Raw genomic sequence first — 19100 nt, forward strand, 5'->3', positions numbered from 1 at the left:
AGAAACCATGACAGCCTAATGTCTTGTGCTTCCCTGTTTGAAAAATCTTATGTTAACATAAATCCAGGCTGTAGGCAGGAGTAGACAAGGCACCATTAAAGCATTGGCACCTCGCTTATAAACCCATGTATACCACTATACTGTAAGCAAAGGATTTCACTTTTTAAGCAATTTGGCCAAGAAATCTGTCCAGCAGATCCTGTAGAATGGGTTATACGTTGAAAATATTGTCATCAAATGCCATTTAAACAATTGCGATAATATACAAAACTTTTCAAAGTTTTAACCGAAGGAGTTAGTCATCTCCAAGATTTTCATTTAAGTAATCGCTGTGAAGTTACTATCTGTCACTGAATGAGGTAACACAGTGGTGACTGGGAAGGCCCATGCATTTTTAAGTATTACAAACTGGGTGACTGTGGTGACATTCTTGGGAAAAATCACAAGCGGCGCACAGTTAGTGATGCATGTCCCATCACCCAGCAGTGGTTGGTCCACCAGAGCAGAGCAACAGACTTGCTCTTCAACTCACTGTTTTTTTCGGTCTCTGGTAGCGTTGGTGGTAAACAGTTACTATGGCTGAACAAACCTCCAGTTGTTATGGAGGCGTGGCCCATGTGCCCCCTGACTGACGTCAGACCTCTGGGAAATGAGGTCCAAAAACACACCTGCAATTATTGCTTATGGCCATAGGTGCCGCCAATGAGAAAGAAACCGAGATCTTTGAGATTGCTTCGTTAAATCCTTATGTTTCACTTACATTCTGACAACAAAGGACCGACAAGGAGCTGAAAAAGCAAAAATCTGCATAGTGCTACAGAGCTGGCATCAGCACTGCAAGTGACTCTTTCACATTCACACGTTTAAATACCTTAACCTTTTTTGAAATTACACTGTAATGCAGCCAACAGGATAGAAGGCTGACCTCAACTGAGTAGTCTCAGCTAGCTGCATATAGAGGCATTTTGTTTCCTGCTAATCTTTGTAACAGCTTGGGTGGCATCAGCGACTGCTTTTCTGGTAAGAACCTGAACATTGCATCCTTAAATAAAACAGGGATCTATGTTTTATTTATTGTTTTCAAGACATAATCAAGAGTTTTTAGTCTGCAATTGTATTTGCAAGTTTTGCTAAACTTGACATCCATTAAATTATATACTGTTTGATAAACAGAATATATTTAGGTAAGCCTACACACACACACACACACACATACACACAAACACGCGCGCACGCACACACACACACACACAAATACACACACAGGGCATATGGCGCATATTTCAGAGTTGTTTCCTATTCTCTTTCTACTGTAGCTCACAGCAGCTGAAAGAGACGGAGACGGGGAGATAGAGAACAGTGCGTTCCCCCTGTGGGCACAGCTCAGTTGCAACATGTCTTCATTACCGCGGCAATTGTCTTACTATTTTCATCAGTACCAGGAAAGGCGCCTCCATAACTGTGCCGACATATGTGCATATTGCAATAGACGAGATAACTGTTGTATTTGCTGTTCAGGAGAGTTTGCTGGTGCAGCCATCACAGTATTTTCCCTCCTCAGTTCGAAATCAACTCTGGGAGAAGTGCTGAAAAGCATCAAAGTACTGAAAGCAAGTCAATTCATACCAATATCAGTGATATATTTCAGAGGGGCTGTCCTGGTCGACTTGCTAAACCACATCTTTTTATTCCAACGCACAGACAGACAGACAGCAAAGCAAAAGTTTCACTTCTCTAACACCTCAGGAGGGAGACCTCTCCTCCTCCTCCTCCTCCTCCTCCTCCTCCTCCTCCAGCTTCTCTCTTACACTCACTTCTTTACCTTTCCCACAGTCCTTTGATAAAAGTGCAGATAAAAGAGAGTCTGTGTTCATCTCTCTGGCCATCCACCTCTCCTTGAGGTTAGCACCTCCTTTATTATTTACTATTAGATCAGTAGACATACATACACACACCGCCTTGTTCTACTAAAGCTGGTGTGTGCGTGTGTGGGCGCAGTCCACATATTGTGTCTTTGCTTATGTGCGTCTGTGTGCTTCGTGCCCCTTGTGTATCTATCTGTTCTTACCCTTTTGCTTGTGTGTGCATGTGTACGTGCGTGCATGTGTGTGTGTGTTTGTGTGTCCTTGGCTGGAGGCGGTGCAGTGTGAGGTTTTTGCTGCTGTCTGAAGTCGTCCAGCCTCAGTGTCATTAGAGGATCTCTTTAATCCAGACTTTGGGAGAAACTTCTGACAGCGCGCTGCAAATAGAAGGCCCCGCCGCACATGCAGAGCAGCTCGGATCCTAACAAAACACCAAGTTTAAAGAGGCCCCTGGCCTTTTTTCCTCCTCCCACTATTCCCTCCCTTCTTTCTTCTTTGCTTTTTTTCCTGCCCTCTGTTGCTTTTACTTCACCCTAGGGAAACATGCTTGCCTTATCTGCGCAGGAGGACCACCCAGGAAAGATGACTCAGTCGTTGGTGTGTCTGTGTGCGTGTGTGTGTGTGTGTGTACAACACTGGAACTGCACATTCATTTGACTGAGTGTAGCACTCACATTTTTAGAACTTTTGCTGTTAATATTAATGCATGCCTATACCTGCATGGATTGCTCTGAGCGGTGTGTTTGTTGGTGCTTGCGTGCGCGTGTGCCTCGCTAATCCTGTGAGCCAAAGTTTGGAATGAAAGGCAGAGGCACATTGCTGATGGAGAGGTGAGAGAGGCCTTCAAGCTTCCCACTGTGCAGCGGAGGTGCACCGCGGCCCTGTCTCCTCACTCCAGCCACGTGTTTTTGTCCTTCATGTCCCTCCCCTCTTCCTCAATATCTTGCTGTCTCTCACCTTTCTGGACTTCTTTCTCTCTTCCTGACATCACATTTCTGTCTTATCTCCCCAAGCTTCTTGCTTTGCATTTTATTTACTTTTTGCTCCTTCATATACCTTTCTCTTTCATTCTCCTCTCTCTCCCCCCGCCCTAAAGAAATCTTATTTCCCCCTCTTCCTGGCCTGTTTGCAATGATCTCAGTCTCCATGGCTGATAAAGACCATATCGCCCAGAGCATCTGGAGACACTTAAGCAGGTTCCTCTACACACAGTCATTCACACACCTTCACACAATAAATACTATAGAAACAACCAGCATCTTGTGTGTACGTTGAGTGTTTACGGGTGTGCCTGTAATACATGTGTCTGTGTATATATACAGAACAGATCAATTATACATTGAGAAACAGCTGTTCATTATCGTTTGAGGTCTAGCACTGGATCACACACTGGTTCACACTGCATCAGGAGGACTGTGCAGGTGTTCACAGGTGTCTCCATTGTTTACGTCATGGATTTGTTTTCAGTTGTCTTTTTCTTAAATTAAGATCTGTGGCTGTCAGCGTTAGTGTGATGTCTGTTGCTCTGTGCCTAAAAACAGCCCATGATACTGTATAATACAACTAATGTCTGACGGTGATAATGACTAAATATTTCTGAGGCTCTTTCTGACTCACAAAGTGCTTTTATTCATCCGCAAAATCATCCCGTATGATTCTATTAATGAAGCAACAATTGTTGAACTTCTACTGTCAGAGTTGTTTTGAACACATCAGATACAGAACCCACATGAAAGGGGCGAACACGTCACCAGTGAGGCCCACTAGTCAGCTTTACTTCCCAGAAGACCTGGTCCAGAAATGCTGTGTCACGGTGCGGGGAATCTGAAGTGGGTTTAGAAAGAGGGGGTAGGGTTGGTGGTTTGTCAGGGTCTCTCATCCTCTTTGTCAGTTGTACTGCTGCCGCAAAGGACGGATGTAGGTGAGAGTAGGGTCACAGTTGGGCAAGTGTGAGTGGGAGGAAGGATAGGAACTGCAACTCTTTATGTGCTTTGAAGTACCTACTAGACAATCCACTGATACACAACAAGAAACACACTGTTTTCAGTACAGTACAGTAGTTTAATCTTTGTGTGTGCTAAATTAACTGCTAAATTAGAAAACATGAGCATCAGTGTCAGCAGACTTTACAACATTCTGTGATGTTTGTTGTCCTTTGACCCTCAATAAGGAAAACCTCCAAAAGAAGAAGGAAGAAACCTCACACTCACATGCCTTGGTCAATACAGTCAGAAAACTCGTGTCAACTGCACTAAAAATGCTTCTGTAGTGTCGTTGAGCCTTTTAATTCACCAATAAACAAAATGAAATGATGAAATCGAAGGCAAGGGATTGCACTGGATGGAGATGTGGGATCGTGACTGGCTAAGAAATACCCTGATTAATAGGATCAACACGCTGGAAACCAGCTGCCTTTCATGCTGCAGAGCTAAAACTGACCGCAACATTCTCCACAATCATAGTCGAGTAATGTAGAGAGCTCCCTCTGCCAGAGGCCTAGATAAGCCTCTGCAAAGCATGGGGGTACATCATAAAGTTGATTTACCTGCATCGATGCGGCTCAGGTGTGGGTTCACACCGTGCTGCAGACTTGATGTTTCAAATTATTAAAAGAAAATTATTACACATGAAAAAAAGATTTTCAGCTGCTGTTAGATCTGCTGTATCTCACAATCTACCTGACAACAAAAGTTTCAGCTTTTGTTTTGTGTTGCACGTTTTCACCTTTTTAGTTGGTAGTTCTCAGAAAGTTGCTCCCCAGAAGTTCAACCTGGCCCTGAAGCCTAACAGTCTGTGTTTGATTTATGTCAGTGTGGTGGGTTGTAGATCAGGCCGGTCATGCCTATCACCTGGACTGTGTTTCCCTCAGCTCAGAGAATCAACAAGGCAACACCTGGCCCCCTCACTCAACTCCACTGTGGAGAGACGCTGAGGATATTGATGGTAGCCAGTGCCCCCCTACACTTGTTGGAGGCGTTGTGTGTGTGCACGTGTGCATGTCTGGAAGTGTAAATACATGTGTGTGCTTTTATTTTCAGGCGTGTGTGCGTGCACATATCACTCTCTCTGCTTTCCATACAGACTAATCAAAGACGAAGTGTCCACATGTGCACTCAAAACATCTGGTTCTGCATCACATGCAGGAACTTTGCCTTTCTTTCCACTGATATCACTTACAGACAGGGAGGGGAAAAAGTGCCCTACACGTGTGCGTGCACACACACACACACACACACACACACACACACACACACAGTAAATTTCCTTTTTTTCTATCTTGCCTGAATCTTAGAAAGCAAAATAGATTAAATTCTTCATTGGCACCCTGTGGGGAAATGTGATCAGCTCAGGTATTGCAGTACATGTGAGTTGGATTCTTACCCACTAAATGATGCAGTATATCTCTCTTATTAACGCTAAAGAAATAATTATTGTAAAGGAATGCAACTTTACAAAAGCATCGAGAGTGTGCTAATTCCCTGAGTGAGCAAGTCTCTCTTTCTGTGTGCCCTTGTCTAGAAATGAGTTTGGGCTTAATGAGGCCAGCTTTCCGGTAATTACTGTCATGACTTATTATTAGCCTTTTAACACGCAAAGACTAATCACAGGCTGCATCTCTCCTCACTGTCCCTCTGTCCTGTCTTGTGTGTCTTAAATATTCTTTTATTCGCTCTGTCTGTCTTGATCACTCTTGCTTTCTGTTTCTCTCCTGTCATTCAGCTTCCGCCTTTGTCTCTCGTCACCTCAAATTTAACTATAGATTAGTGCACATCACTGTGCATCGGTTACACATCACGCCACACAGATCTCAAGTTGCTTTTCCTTTTCCCCGTCACTCAGCCGCTGACACTGACTGTCTCTCCCCTCCCCCAGGTTCTGCAGGAAAAGGTGGAAAGTCTACAGAGGCAGCTGCACTGCTCAGAGAAGAAGCTGCTCAGCAAAGCGCTCGAGACTGAAGAGAAGGTAATGCAACCACTCTTTTACTCTCCATCTCACACTGTCTCTTTTTCATGCTTGTCAGGCACGTACAAGAGCGACAGGCTGTCTCTTACTCAACTCATTTGCTCATTACCGTTGCATCACTCTCTCTGCCCAACGGTTTTCAACCCACCGCCCTCAGCCTTTTCATCACATTTCTTTTTGCTTCTCGCCACCTCTGTTTGACTTCTTCTTAATTATCAAGTCATCCTCTTTTGGGTTCTTGCTCCCCTGTCACCTGATGTCCATAGCCCCTCACCCCTCAGCTGCCATCCTTACCAGACCCTGCAGGGGGCTACAAAAGACAAAAAAATGGATTCCTTTATGCCCTCCCCTCATCACTCTACCATCTCTCATTCTCCTGTTCAGAGCCAGAGATATGCCCCCTTGCACATTTCCCAAATTCCTTGAGATTTGGCTTCAAGAGCCAGCGCCTAGGGCCAGGAATGCCACCACCGCCTGTGTTCAGAGGGAAGCCTGTGTGTGCACACACACCCGCACACACACTCCCCATGGCTCTCCAGAATGCCCTGTAATCAGGCTCTGTTTTGACCTTGACACACACAGAGAAGAAAGCACTAATGACTACACTCACACAGGAGGCTGTTCTTTGTACGCTGGTATGTACACCAAAGGCATTCATTCTCCTGTGTCCCCTCTGATCCGCCCACTGACCCTTGTACACACTTCACACACTCGTCACACACCTCAGTGTCTGGCTGTCATAAATCTGCAGAAAGGGGTCAGTGGTTTTTAGAAGTTGTTGGTCACTGACCCAGTCCCAGAGGCGCTGCACGTTGTTTCCTATAACTTAGGAGAAGCTGACCCCTGAACCTGTCTGGTATAATGTCAGATCATTTCATCTGGACAAGGCGTGGGTGGGTCTTTTTTTTTAGCATTTCCTTCGTGTTTTTTTGGTGTTATTGCTGCATGATGCAGCATTGAAGAAGTTTAATGGTGAAAAGTTTTCCGAAAGATTGGCAAAATGTCTTAATTTGATCTCTTAATTCTTAATTTGGGACCAAAAACAAAAAAGTGCTGCTGGGCACTACTGTGTGCACTGACATTGTTTATTTATTCATCATTTATTTATATAAGTTTCCAAATTTTCAATCTCTCTCAGAAACAACGAGATGCTGCTATTTGCTGATGAATGCTGTTGTTAAGTGCACTAAAAAAAGTTTTAAGAATTCATGAGCAGAGACCATGTTGCCAATGACATTCATATAAATGTACATTGAAGTTCAGCAAATGTGTCTGATCTGTTATTATTATTAAATTGCTGTATTTTATCAGATGCATGTGGCAAAAGGCCACCCTGTTCTCTAAATATTGGCACCGGCCCTTGAAAATACTGGGCGACCACTAATATGTTATTACCTGTTACAGTTACTCAAGCCATGAGCTCTACCTCAGATAGATAATGGTGGTTCAATCAAATGTTTGCCCTCTGCTTTGAAGTCGCGACACATATTCACAAGTTTCATTACATTTTTCATCACATTTCAACATCTACAAACCTCATTTTTCTTGATGGTGTTTCCGTTGATTATTTATGCTTTTATTTCACACATTAAAACACTTAAAATCACTTATAGCTTAGTCTTGTGTGGTTGAATGGTTTTATGGTATTGGCACCAAATAGAAACACTGGCACTGATACCAAACGTGCTGCATTCTGGTATAAAATCAGCAACATTATGATTTAAATCAGGCAATATGTTGAAGCAAAGAATGAGTAAACAAGACTAAGAATCTGACTAAGCATTTGGTATCAATTTTAGGTACTGGAGTTCTTGATTCTCTGCCACAAACACATTTCACTAATTTATCGCAGATTGTGCTGCAATGTCAAAGTTGGCAGCAAAGACACAAACAGGAAGTGTGCCATAGTCGCATAAGAATGAAGGAATCTCGCCACATCGGCCAACTCTGAGCTAAAAGCGATGCCTCAACAGATTGGACAGCTGAGGCAGGATCTGGAAAGATGACATCTGAAGCACACAGTTGTAGTCAGAGCTTTCCAGTAAGGGACAGCAACTGTTTCAATGTAAACATAAACATAAGGTCTTCATCAGAGTAAGAAGAGGCAGCGTAGACATTTAAAATGCCTGCACCCAGCTAATAGCTGTCTCTCATAGGATGCACAGGTTCTAGCTGATGACAAATAGCCATAGCATATATTTAAAAACACATTATAAATCATCACATTGCCTAGAAAACAACAAAGGAACATCAACAAGATAGAATTATCTCTTCAAACATTATAGAAAAATGTATTAAATAAAGTTCTTCATTTAGTCCGTGTGGTTAAATTCTGTTTAATTTATATGCCCAGTAGCTTTCCCTGCACATCAGTTTGTCCCAGGTGAGCCGTATCTACTCAGTGCTCTTTAGTCTTCAGTAATCAATCATCAAAGGTGCTCAGTGGGTAGACGACTCCTCACTGTAAATGTGTGCAGTGAACTCTAACTGGTGCTTGTTTTCTTGGTCACTGAATCTGCTGGTCACTGTCCCTTGGTTGAGGTGAACACCCCTTTTCTTTTGCCAACAAGTCACAGTTCTGTCTGAATCACTTATTTACTTCTGCCTCCTACCCTGCGCTCACCTAAGGTCAGGTGTGTGCATGGTGTCAGCAGACAAACCGCCCTTCTGCCGTGTGTTTTTCAGTGGTATTTGTGTAACAGTGTGACTGTTTGCATTGGTGCACATCGTATGTGTAACTGCATTCATGTGTGCACACTGGTTCATGCATGCATTGTTCTTTGCGTATGATAAGAAAACCTCCACTCCGTCTCCTCATACTAATATTGCCCTCGTTTATCTGCCAAGACTTGTCTTTGTAATCTGATCCCTCACATGCAAAAACAGCCTTTCTGCCCAGACTTCACACAGATGTTGCTTGCCTTACACTTGCAGGGCCCTCGCAGGCTCCCCCACTCTAAAATGGTGGATCAGCAGCTCAGTGTGTGGTTCGATTCTCCTTGAAGAGAGGAGCAGAATGTTGAAGAGTACAGCCCTTTGGATAAATACATAATGAGACAGTGGGCTTGGTGAACTGAACAAGTTTCAGAGATGTATTCTCCTGCATCATGGGAACTTGGTAAAATAAAAAATAAATCATTTCTGTGGTTGTTTTCAGTGTTGGTGCATACGTAAAAATGCAGAGGAGTTGAACTTCAGCTCTGTAGGCTCAGTCATGTTCCTGTGTGCTTTTTGTTGAGGCACATTACATCAGCAGGTACCAATCCATCCCATAGTTGTAACAACTTCACTAAGATCTGTAGCCACTTCTAATCTCCTCCTGCCTTTTTCCTCCTTTTTTCACTTTTGTGAAGGGCTTTCTTTTTTCCCTCTCGCAGCAAAGCGTTTTGGAATTCAAATCGTTCCTTGGTGAACTCTCTGACTGCCAATTCAGTGGATGTGGAGGTGCAAACTTTGTAAGTGGCGTCATTTTTGATGTACCCCCTTGTTCCTGACAAGGTTTTTGTCACTGTGGAACAAGGGGGGTTTATCAAAAATGTATTTCCAGCAGCTACACACCCCTCCCCCAGCTCGTCCCACGCAAACCTGTACACACACACACACACACACACCCCTCAACTTCATTAGCATACATCAAGCTTCCCAACGATGTGACAAACTTCATTTGAACGTTGAAAGTGTTGAGGGCTTGTTCCTTTCTGCTGGCAGCTGTCAAAAACCACGCCATGTGACAGTACCAAACGCAAGGGAAAGTCAAAACCACAATCTAAAGACTATATATAGATGAAATGTTGTCATTTTAAGATGACTGGGAGGGGAAAACGACTGCCGCTCCTCGCAGTCTTCAAAACCAGAGAATCACGCTTCATCAGGAACAAACAAAATCTCTTTTTAAAAAGAGCTGTGGAGATAAAACCTGATTTTTCTCCAGAAAGTCAAAGTCCCTTTTCATTGCTTTGGGAAGCAGTGGCTCACTTTTTTCCCCCGTGTTTCCCTCCCTCTCTTTGCTTTCCTGCTCACTGTCATCTGGAGTCCGTCAATGACCAAAACCTCATGGAAGGTTTGATCAACAGTATCGTTCAAAGGCACCCGACATCTGTCCTAATGGTGAGAAGGCTTTTTTTTTTTTTTCCCCTCCCGAGATGCCATCACATGCCTCCTGCCACCTGTCAGAAAAACAAACATGCCTTTGCTCTAAAAAGATGTTGAAAGAGGAGAAAAATGTTTTCGTGAAGAAAAATAGAGATGTGAGAGGAGGGAACTTGGAAGAGGCGAGAGGATGCAACGCTGAAGGAACAATGTCTCTCAGTAGTCAGACATCTTTGGGGAGTTTGAGAGATGCTCCTGTTTTGAATTTTAATGCCATTGAGAGACTCAGTGAAGCCAGAGATTTGAATTGGTACTTTTTTCTGTATCTGTTAGCCTAGCATACGTTTCCACAACAGAGATGTTGCTATAAAAAAGGCTGCTGATTCCACCCACACACATTGCATAGTAAACTATGGCTTAGCTTTAGTTAGACATGCTGTGTAGAGACGTGATTGCAAATGCTTTGGTCTGCTGCTGTGTAACAAGAGCAGAAATCTGTATCGTATGCATTCAGATTCATGTAGGTTTACAGTACAAAACAAACAGAACACTGGTACTCACACACAAGTAGTCCTCTGATTTATTGTGGGCAATACATTTATTGTTATTTATTGTTTGCCCACAATACTATTCATGTGTTGTGCTGGTGTTCTGTTTATTTTGATCCCTGCCAATACACTGATCTTGAGCTGGCTGCTACTTTTCACTAACGTAGATATACAGCAAGTACTCAACTAATGTACATGCCTTATGTATCTATGATGCAATAACACCAAAGCAAAGCTTGTTTTATGATAAGAACAATACAACTTTTATAATGCAACCATAAAATATAATGATACATGCTATTTTATTGTGCTTTTCTGTCTCACACCAACGGCCACACCAGACATTCAGCGCAGTCGACCACAAAGTCATTAGGACAGATGCCAGACACTCAACCTTATTGTACCACATAATAGATTAGTTCTAGTCTGTCGTCGTTTCTAAAGCAAACATTCGTGGCTTGTCTAGTCTGATCAGCCGTACGACTGTATGTACAGTATCCAGTCGTCCTCGTTGCTCCCTGTGAGTCCCGGTGAATACGCTGTTGTAGCCTTGCCCATTCTAATGTATGGGAAGGAAAATGGAGACAGCTTTGCCACAAAGGAGCTTGTAATTTAGGCAGAGCGGATCTCTCATTGCTGTGGTGACTGCACCATACATGAACCAAGAATGCAAAACTAAGGAGCGTGGCTTTTGAAGAATCTAGACTTATATTCAGAGTGGTTGGTAAGGGATGTGTTTATTCAGCCATTGTTTATTGCTTCGGTCTGAGGTAGTGGAGTGTGTTTTGTCTTGGCTTGCCATTTTGTTATGACTACAGAAGTTGCTATAGATAGATAGACTTTTTTTGAAAATCTGCAATCCCGTCGCTTCAGCTGATTTTTTAACTCTTGAACATTCAAATTAAAGCTTCTGGAACCCGTCACTCTCAAATTATCCTCGACTTCATTCTCACACGGAGAGGAAAAAGACATATTCCTGTAAACTGATGGACTCTCGACCCAATATTAAGTGTCCCAACACTTTAAAATGAATAGGGCAGAAGGAGCCTGAAAAATTTGGCAAAGTTGTGGCAGACTAATCTACTGCACACTGTGCTGAGACAAAGTGAGCTGCTTCATGTTGGGATCATTTATACTGGAGGTTGCTTTGAAGTGCTTCCCAATCCCTTTCATTGTGCCCAGGAAGATTAATTAGCCAAAGCCAGAACAATCAGTTAAATCCACAACAGGAAAATTATTTTAGGAAAACCAATCTTTTTCCCTCCCCCTCACCTCACCTCATTCACGCTCCCTTCACTTGAAAGACCGGACTGGTGAGAGGCAAGGTTGGGGTGCGTGGGGATATTCTTAATGTTCGCTGGACTTTGGCTCTGTCAAAGACATTATGGTCGCTTGAAATGCTCAGACTCTCCCCTGGTTACACCTTGAAGTATGTGGGCGAAAACTGTTGCTTTTCACAGCCCCCGTTGATTCCTTGAGCTCTGTTAAACTATTCATCGAGCTCTGGATTAATTGATTCAGCGACTCTTTTCAAAATGCTGTAAATGCTTTTACAGTACTGTAAAAGCTCTGTCTTTGTGCATGCATGTGTGTTTGTGTGTGCACATGTCTGCGTATGTGTGTGTGTGTGCGTGCGCGCGCGTCCATTCATGTGTGTTTGTGGGTAAACGGAGGGGGGTTGCGCTAACCAAACCCTTTTCAACTTCTATAATCAGACTCTGGTTTAGTGGAGTGTAATTTAGCCCCAGACAGACTTCCTCCAGTCCTCCCCAGTGGAGCTAGCTAGCTAGCAAGCTATTGAGCTGCTGCTGCGTTTGATGTGTTCTGCCCTCCACCGTGGCCCTGTCCTCTTCCAAACCCAGCTGTGTAACAGGCCCGTAAATGCATTGTGTTAGATCTGGCTGTAGTCATCAGCAGCCAGTAGGGGGTGTTGTGCAGAGCGAGTCATGCCAGTCTGCGGACCCCCTGTGGAGATGTGAAGGAGCTGTGAAGAGCAAGGGAATACTCTGAGCCATGAATAAAGAGGGGATACCCACTGTCTGTCTGTCTGTCTGTCTGTGTGTGTGTGTGTGTGTGTGTGTGTGTGTGTGTGTGTGTGTGTGTGTGCCTCCTGGGAGGCTGTTCACTCGGGCGCCACGTCTGTAAGTGCATACATGTGAGTGTGTATGTGAATGGGTAGAGGAAGCACTTACTCAACAATGATTAATATTAGTTTGCTTGATACTGAGCCTTTTTCCTCATGATTGAACAGTCTTTAATTGTGTCAACATCAAGAAAAATATTTTAAATTAAGAATCCTGACGACGATCACGCGTTTTAAGGGTTTACTGGCGATGCAGGTGTTTTTGTGTGTGCATAGATGGTTGAATAACTAATGTGTAATATGAATTTGTTCAGGTGTTCCTTCTAAATGAAGTGACACTGTTTGGTTGTCCTGCGTCTGTCTTCTCAGGTGACTGTGGTGCGTCAGGAGTACGAGGAGAAGATCAAAGGTTTGATGCCAGCAGAGCTCAGACAGGAACTAGAGGACACCATCACCTCTCTGAAAGCTCAGGTGAGAATTGACTGTTTGCCAGATGCAGATCAGATACAGACAGGACGAGAACAAACATGCTGACATATTCAATCTGGTGACTTTAGTTTCAAGCATGTTAGAAATTGTCTGGGGGGCTAATGTGCTCACTTTCAACCTGAAAAATGCTCATTCTGTCTTTTTCTCTTTCATTCATACATATCCTTTTAATCCTCTACATTTCCACAAATGTTTGTTTTTGTTTTTGTGTTTTTTAAGTTATTTTTAATGAAACCACCAAACCAAGCAATAGCCCTGCATGACAAAACGCCGCCCGTCGGCCCAGTGGAGGTGCTAACTCAGGGGGCTCCAGCAAAACAGCGTAGGGTCATCCGGCAAAAAAAGTTTAATCTTGCTCAACAGTTACTGAATTGCAACGTGATGTCATCCAGCAAAGCTCTGTGTGGCCAATCACATACATGCAAGCACACATAACAAGGACGTACTTTTACTCACAATGTTTGTGGCAAAAGATAAAATTGTCACTGCTGTGATGATGTTCCAGAGTCATAAAATCCCATATGTGAGTGTTACAAACCGCTGTGCAGTGTTTTCCGTCTTATAAGCCTGAACATATTAATCTGTTATTTAAACTGGACTTCCTGGAATGTCTCACCAGTACCATAAACTGCACACCGGCTCCAACGCAGCCTCCTGTGCTGTTTTAACGCAAGACTTTGCAGTCTGAATCCGCTCTGAGCATGCTCAGCTAATGAAACCATTCTTATTTCATTGAAGGAATTTGGACTAAAGACCAAATTAGACAATTAGACTGATCTTTCTAAGCTATCAGAAACACAACCCCAAGTAACATGCCCAAGCACTGAAGATGGTCCATCAGACATTGCTGTCTACCAGTCCTCTTTATAAACCGTAATCTCTTCTCGTCTCTCCATCAGATCACACAATCAGCCCTTGCATAGCCACATTCATATAACCACGTTGTTCCTCTGAGCCGTGTCTCTTACTAATATCACTGAATGACAGTGAATCATTCATTTTCTTAGCTTTTGCAATGTGAACAAAATAGGATTTTCTGTAATGATGATAGCACCCTACAGTGTTTGTAAAAGGAGCTCATCATAAACTCCTGCCTTGTTCAAATAGGTCGACCAAGATCCCATTTCAGCGCACAGACCACAGCTCTGTGTTCGGATATGTTTATAAGATGTAATTCGTGACCAGAATGGTCTCTCCTCTCATTGACGATGTCTAGGGTTTTGCACATTAAAGTGCATTATTTTTACATAGTGAAAAAAAGGTGGGGAGAGTTTTCATGTCTCTGGAGGCATCCGACCACATTTCGGTGGGGTTTTGCATATACTTCACCACTGTGAAGTGCCAAATGAAATGCTAGAACTTTCCTGAGGTCTCCCCCACAGAAAGGAATGTACCCTCGGCTCCAGTACGGTAGTCCCAGAACAATAAGGATTCTTTTGGAGCCGTGATTATTCTGCCAGGCTCTAGATGCCGTGTAAATGTAGATGGGATTTATTTTCTCTTCAGCCAAAGACACTTCATAAATAAACTCACACTTTGTAGCCAAACAAAAGAATGGCGCTGCCTCCTCTCGCAGCGTCCTAACCTCAACTAACCTGGCTCATAATCTTCCCTCTGTCCCCATGCGCCTTAACCGCGCTGCCCTAATCTCCTGACCCCCAACCCCTGCTGTCCTGACCCCAGGACTCAACAACCGAGCCTTTCTTCCACTTAGCTAACCCCCTCCGCCCAAAAGCACAATTGACCCAAAGCCATCATACCCTCTCCACTTCAAGTTTCTGGCAAGTTTCTGACTACACCACTGATCAGAGTGAGTCTGTTTTGAAGATTAGTCTGTGCCAAATGTTGCATTGTGTGTCTGTGTTGCAGGTTAACTTCCTTCAGAAGAGAGCCTCTTTGCTACAGGAAGACCTGGATGCCTGTCGCAGCAGGAGGTTAGCATGATTGTTTATCTTGTATAGAAATGTGTGTGCATACGTGCCTGCACATAGTTCACATGGGAGTTTATACCTCTGTAGAGTACAATGCATGTGTGTATGTGCCTTAGTGTGCTTCAGGTGGTGAGTGTAGTAAAGTATGCACATTCAGAATTATTCATTGGATTGCAGTGTACTTTGTAGCGCACTATTAATGGTGCAGATCTTGTCTTTGACTATGACAGCTTCCAGTCCTGAGGGTTTTCATTTGCCTCCCATCCATCATACTGTAAGAACCATTTATGTCTTTATGAAAAGCATCTATACATTCGCAGTGATAAGAGGCCTCGTCAAAACGACGCTGACGCTCACATCTCTGCAAACATCTCTCAGGACTGTCAGTCACACACATCACAGTAAATAACAGTAATTTCACTGTACTCTGCCTCGCAACTTAAAGTGACAGAGATGTTGAGGATCTCAAGGAACAGTCAATCAGAGAGAGTTAGTTTAAATTTGTTTCCCCTGTGATGTTCTTTAGTGTCAGTGCACATGTGTTATGTTGTCAGTTTCATGGTTTAACGCTGAATTAAGCCAACTCTTTCTGTACAGGTAACCAGGGAAGAACCACAGCCGCACCCTCCAACGGGATATGAAGGATAAGACGTCCATCAGATGTGAGCATTACTAACTGTTCTAAGTATTTTACACACCTGTTATCCCACTGGACCAGTCATCTTTTAGTTTGAAGTGCTGTGGCCTCTCATGGTTTTATTAACATATGAACTATTTATTCATTGTCAGATTTTAGTTTTGCTCTGTCTTGTTGGAAAAAATGCCTATTTTTATGTTCACAGCTAGTTGCATTGTTATTTTTTTATTTTTGATATCATTAACTTAGCATTATTGCTATTGATATATGATATCAATTGTCGCATTCTTACAGAAATCCATCGTTTTTAATAAAAAGGATTTTCGTACTTTCTGTTGTCATGCTTTTTTTTCATCTTCTTCAAATCCCTCATAATTATTTCCTCAATTAGGGGCCCCTCTTTTTAACATGACGACAACATGCATGTTAACCAAGATTAGCTCTGTAACTTTACACTAAAGTCAAAGACCTTGAATTCCCATCTCCCCCATCACTTCTAAGCGTTGCCTTTCTGCTCAAGCCCCCATTTGAACTGTAAAGAGTAGCTGGGGGTTTGTGGTTGGTTCAGATAAAGAGTGCTGCGAGTCGATTGTTTGAACCTCAGGCCAAACGCTACAGTCCTTGGACTCACTGTTTCTGCCTCCGCCACCACTTTGTGTTTTACCGACGGCTCCACTCAAACCCAAGCGGAATGACTCAGACACTGGAGTCCATGGAACGGCCGCCGTGTCTCCTCCAGTGTCTCCAGAGCGTGGAGGTTTTATGATGATAATAACATTTGGTGGACCAAGGATGGGCTTCAGAATGAGCCCCCATCCGTTGGTGTTTTGTGTCTCTGGTAGGTGAGGAATGCACAGGCTTGAATACTGATCATTTCAAAAGAATCCAGTTTTTTCCTGGAAAACAGTTTGGAGGAATTATTAAATTCCAAAATCAGATTTGATTTCAAAGAGGCCCCCACACTTATTTGCATTGGAATTGCTTTTCTTTTTACACCCGCAGTTCACGCATTTCCATGTGTTCCCATTGTCCGTGACCTGTCCCGCTGTCTCCAAGCGAAACACTATACCCCTCTCTGTGTTTATTTGATGTGCTGATTCTGCTGCCCAGGCAGGGAGAGGGAGAGAGAGAAAGAAGAAACAAAAAAAGAGAGACGAAAGGAGAGAGGACTGTCAGACCGACATCTGAGAAACAGGAATTTAGTCTTTCAGCACGAAGCCTTTGTAGAGTCTGTTGTTTCTGGAAGAAGTGCACCGAGGATTCATAACTATTGCAACATAGCATCATAAGTACATGCGCACTTGTGTATATGCAAGGAAGTATGTGTGACATTTTTTGCATGTACTGTATGTGTCATTTAAGCATTTCATGCTTAAAGCAAACAAAGTACATGTCGTCCAACTGTGTCAAAAGGTAAAAGTATTCTGAACACTCAGAGGTGGTGTGAAAAGCCTGATCATCCTCCAATAAGTGTGTCCTTTCTGTTTCAAGGGTTCTGTGTTACTTGATCTACAGGAGCAGGTAGAGGCGTCAGCTAATAAATACCAGATTGCTCATTTACATCTCTAGATGAACAGAAGTGTTCAATCTGGAACCAAGATGTTCGTGAAAAAGACAATAATGTAAGAACAATATACAAAAACACAGAGATTTACACTGTTATTCAGCCATGGTATAAAAGTACTTTACCTGATATTGACAGCTTTGGGTGTTGGCATGTTTAGCTGTTATCCTCCAGTTTAGGCCTACAATCAGCTGTCACACCTGGTATTTATCAGGTATTGTTTCCTGATACCTCTACCTGCTCCTGATACGGACTTTAAAGTAAAACAGAAAGCATGAAACAACAAATACGTCTGTTCTTTTTTTGGAGCAACTCTACTTTATACGGGATCTACATTATCGGTTAAATCTCTGGGGTTAAATGGCAGAAACTCTTGGACGGTCTCCCCTCGAAGGCATTCATGGTGTTGTGTTCACTTATACACACGAAAAGTGACGAGCAAAAATGAGCACTGGAGGAGGGAGTTTGAAGCCGGTCTGCTTTCACACAGCTCATTGATCGCTACGTAAGATAGCGACTGACGTGGTTGTCGGATTGTCTGTTGAAAAGTTCGCCAACTTCCTTCCTCACTCTTTGACGTATCATCTGGTGTTTCCTGTGTCGCCATTCACAGGCGACCAAATGAAATTTCTCTTGGTTTGAACATTATTGGAAATATTTGTTACGTATTATACCTTTAAGCAGGCCCCTATTTTGCAAATTTACACCCAAACCGGCTCCAGCTACGACCTTTCCTTTAATCTGTGTTATTACTCTGACATAGTTTCACCCTAATTGATTGTCTACCACCAAAATAAACCTCCGTAATTGCGCTTGTGTAAATACAAGGCATGAATGTCATTTCCACACGGCCCACATTGCCCCATTAAGGATCAAAGCCCTCGCTTCCTCTCAGTTATCTCCACATCAGACAGTGGACTGTTGTGTGACAACAGCAAAGGGCAGCCGGGGAGCTCCGAAGGCTTCCACCATGTTCTCGCTTCGTGCTCGTGCTCACAGCTGCTGTACTGTATCATGCTTGTTAATGTGGAATTTAGTTTTCATGACATGAGTGCACAAAGGCCCATTTAAAAATCGCTGCACACGCTCAAAATGCACGGTTAAAAAGCACCCTCATGAGTCAGAGACGTAGAGCAACTGCGTATCCTCTTTAAGTCGCTGTACAGCTGAACCAGTTTTTGTTTTGAAGCATTTTATTCGTGCAGGATGTCAGAGAGGTTATTCAAGGGCGTGAATTTAAAGCCCGGCAGTCGTTTCTAATCAGTCGCAGAAGAGGGTGACTTGAAGTCACTCAGTGCCCCCTCGTACTACGTTCACACATGTGACTGTGTGTGCTTGTGACGGGCCTCTGGGATTGACTGTACATCAGCATGTGATTGACAAAGTCATTGTACGTGTGTGTTTGCGTGTGCCACCGGAGCTTTTTATAGCGCTGTATTCTGAGTCAGACCCTAGGAGGCCTGCGTTTGGCTGCTGTACGCTGCTTGCATAAATAAACCTGTTTATCGCCAAGACTTCTCACACACACTGATGTCTTCCATCATGTTTTCTGCCTTCTCTGCCTTTGTCTCTCTTCCTAGCTTGTATCGTTCGCCTCTTTGTTGGTACGGTATTTATGGCAGTGATGCTTTCCTTTTTTTCCCCGGCCCTGTCACTCAAACGCAACAAGAGCTATGAAAAGGATATGCAGCTGCGTGATTTGAGAACAAGTGGGTTAGAAGCTATAGAGCCTCAGTGAAGGAGGCACAGCAGGATGTGTTTGTGCGATTGTGGCATAAATCTGCCGTCTGGGCTGATAGTGTGGGCTGAACAGAGGGACAGAAGACCCTGCACTCAAGACAGTGTGGGAGGTTTGTCTGTATTGCTTGGCCTATGTCTCTGTCTGGTATATCTGTCTCACTCTTTCCATTTATCTCTTTTATTCATATACAAAA

General features: G+C 43.4%; 1 protein-coding gene across 2 annotated transcripts in view; it reads left to right on the forward strand.

Annotated features, from left to right (window-relative positions):
- cep112 (centrosomal protein 112) overlaps window positions 1–15931 on the forward strand; it is a 96939-nt gene extending 81008 nt beyond the window's left edge. For both annotated transcript variants that reach the window (XM_041956924.1, XM_041956925.1), the window contains exons 23-26: window positions 5736–5825; window positions 12915–13016; window positions 14904–14968; window positions 15563–15931. In XM_041956924.1, the coding sequence (XP_041812858.1) occupies window positions 5736–5825; window positions 12915–13016; window positions 14904–14968; window positions 15563–15566 (261 nt within the window). In that variant the 3' untranslated portion in view covers window positions 15567–15931. The remainder of the gene's footprint in view (window positions 1–5735; window positions 5826–12914; window positions 13017–14903; window positions 14969–15562) is intronic.
- Window positions 15932–19100: the final 3169 nt, after the last annotated feature.

This window comes from Chelmon rostratus, chromosome 17 (assembly GCF_017976325.1).
Source record: "Chelmon rostratus isolate fCheRos1 chromosome 17, fCheRos1.pri, whole genome shotgun sequence".
Taxonomy (NCBI): Eukaryota; Metazoa; Chordata; class Actinopteri; order Chaetodontiformes; family Chaetodontidae; genus Chelmon; species Chelmon rostratus.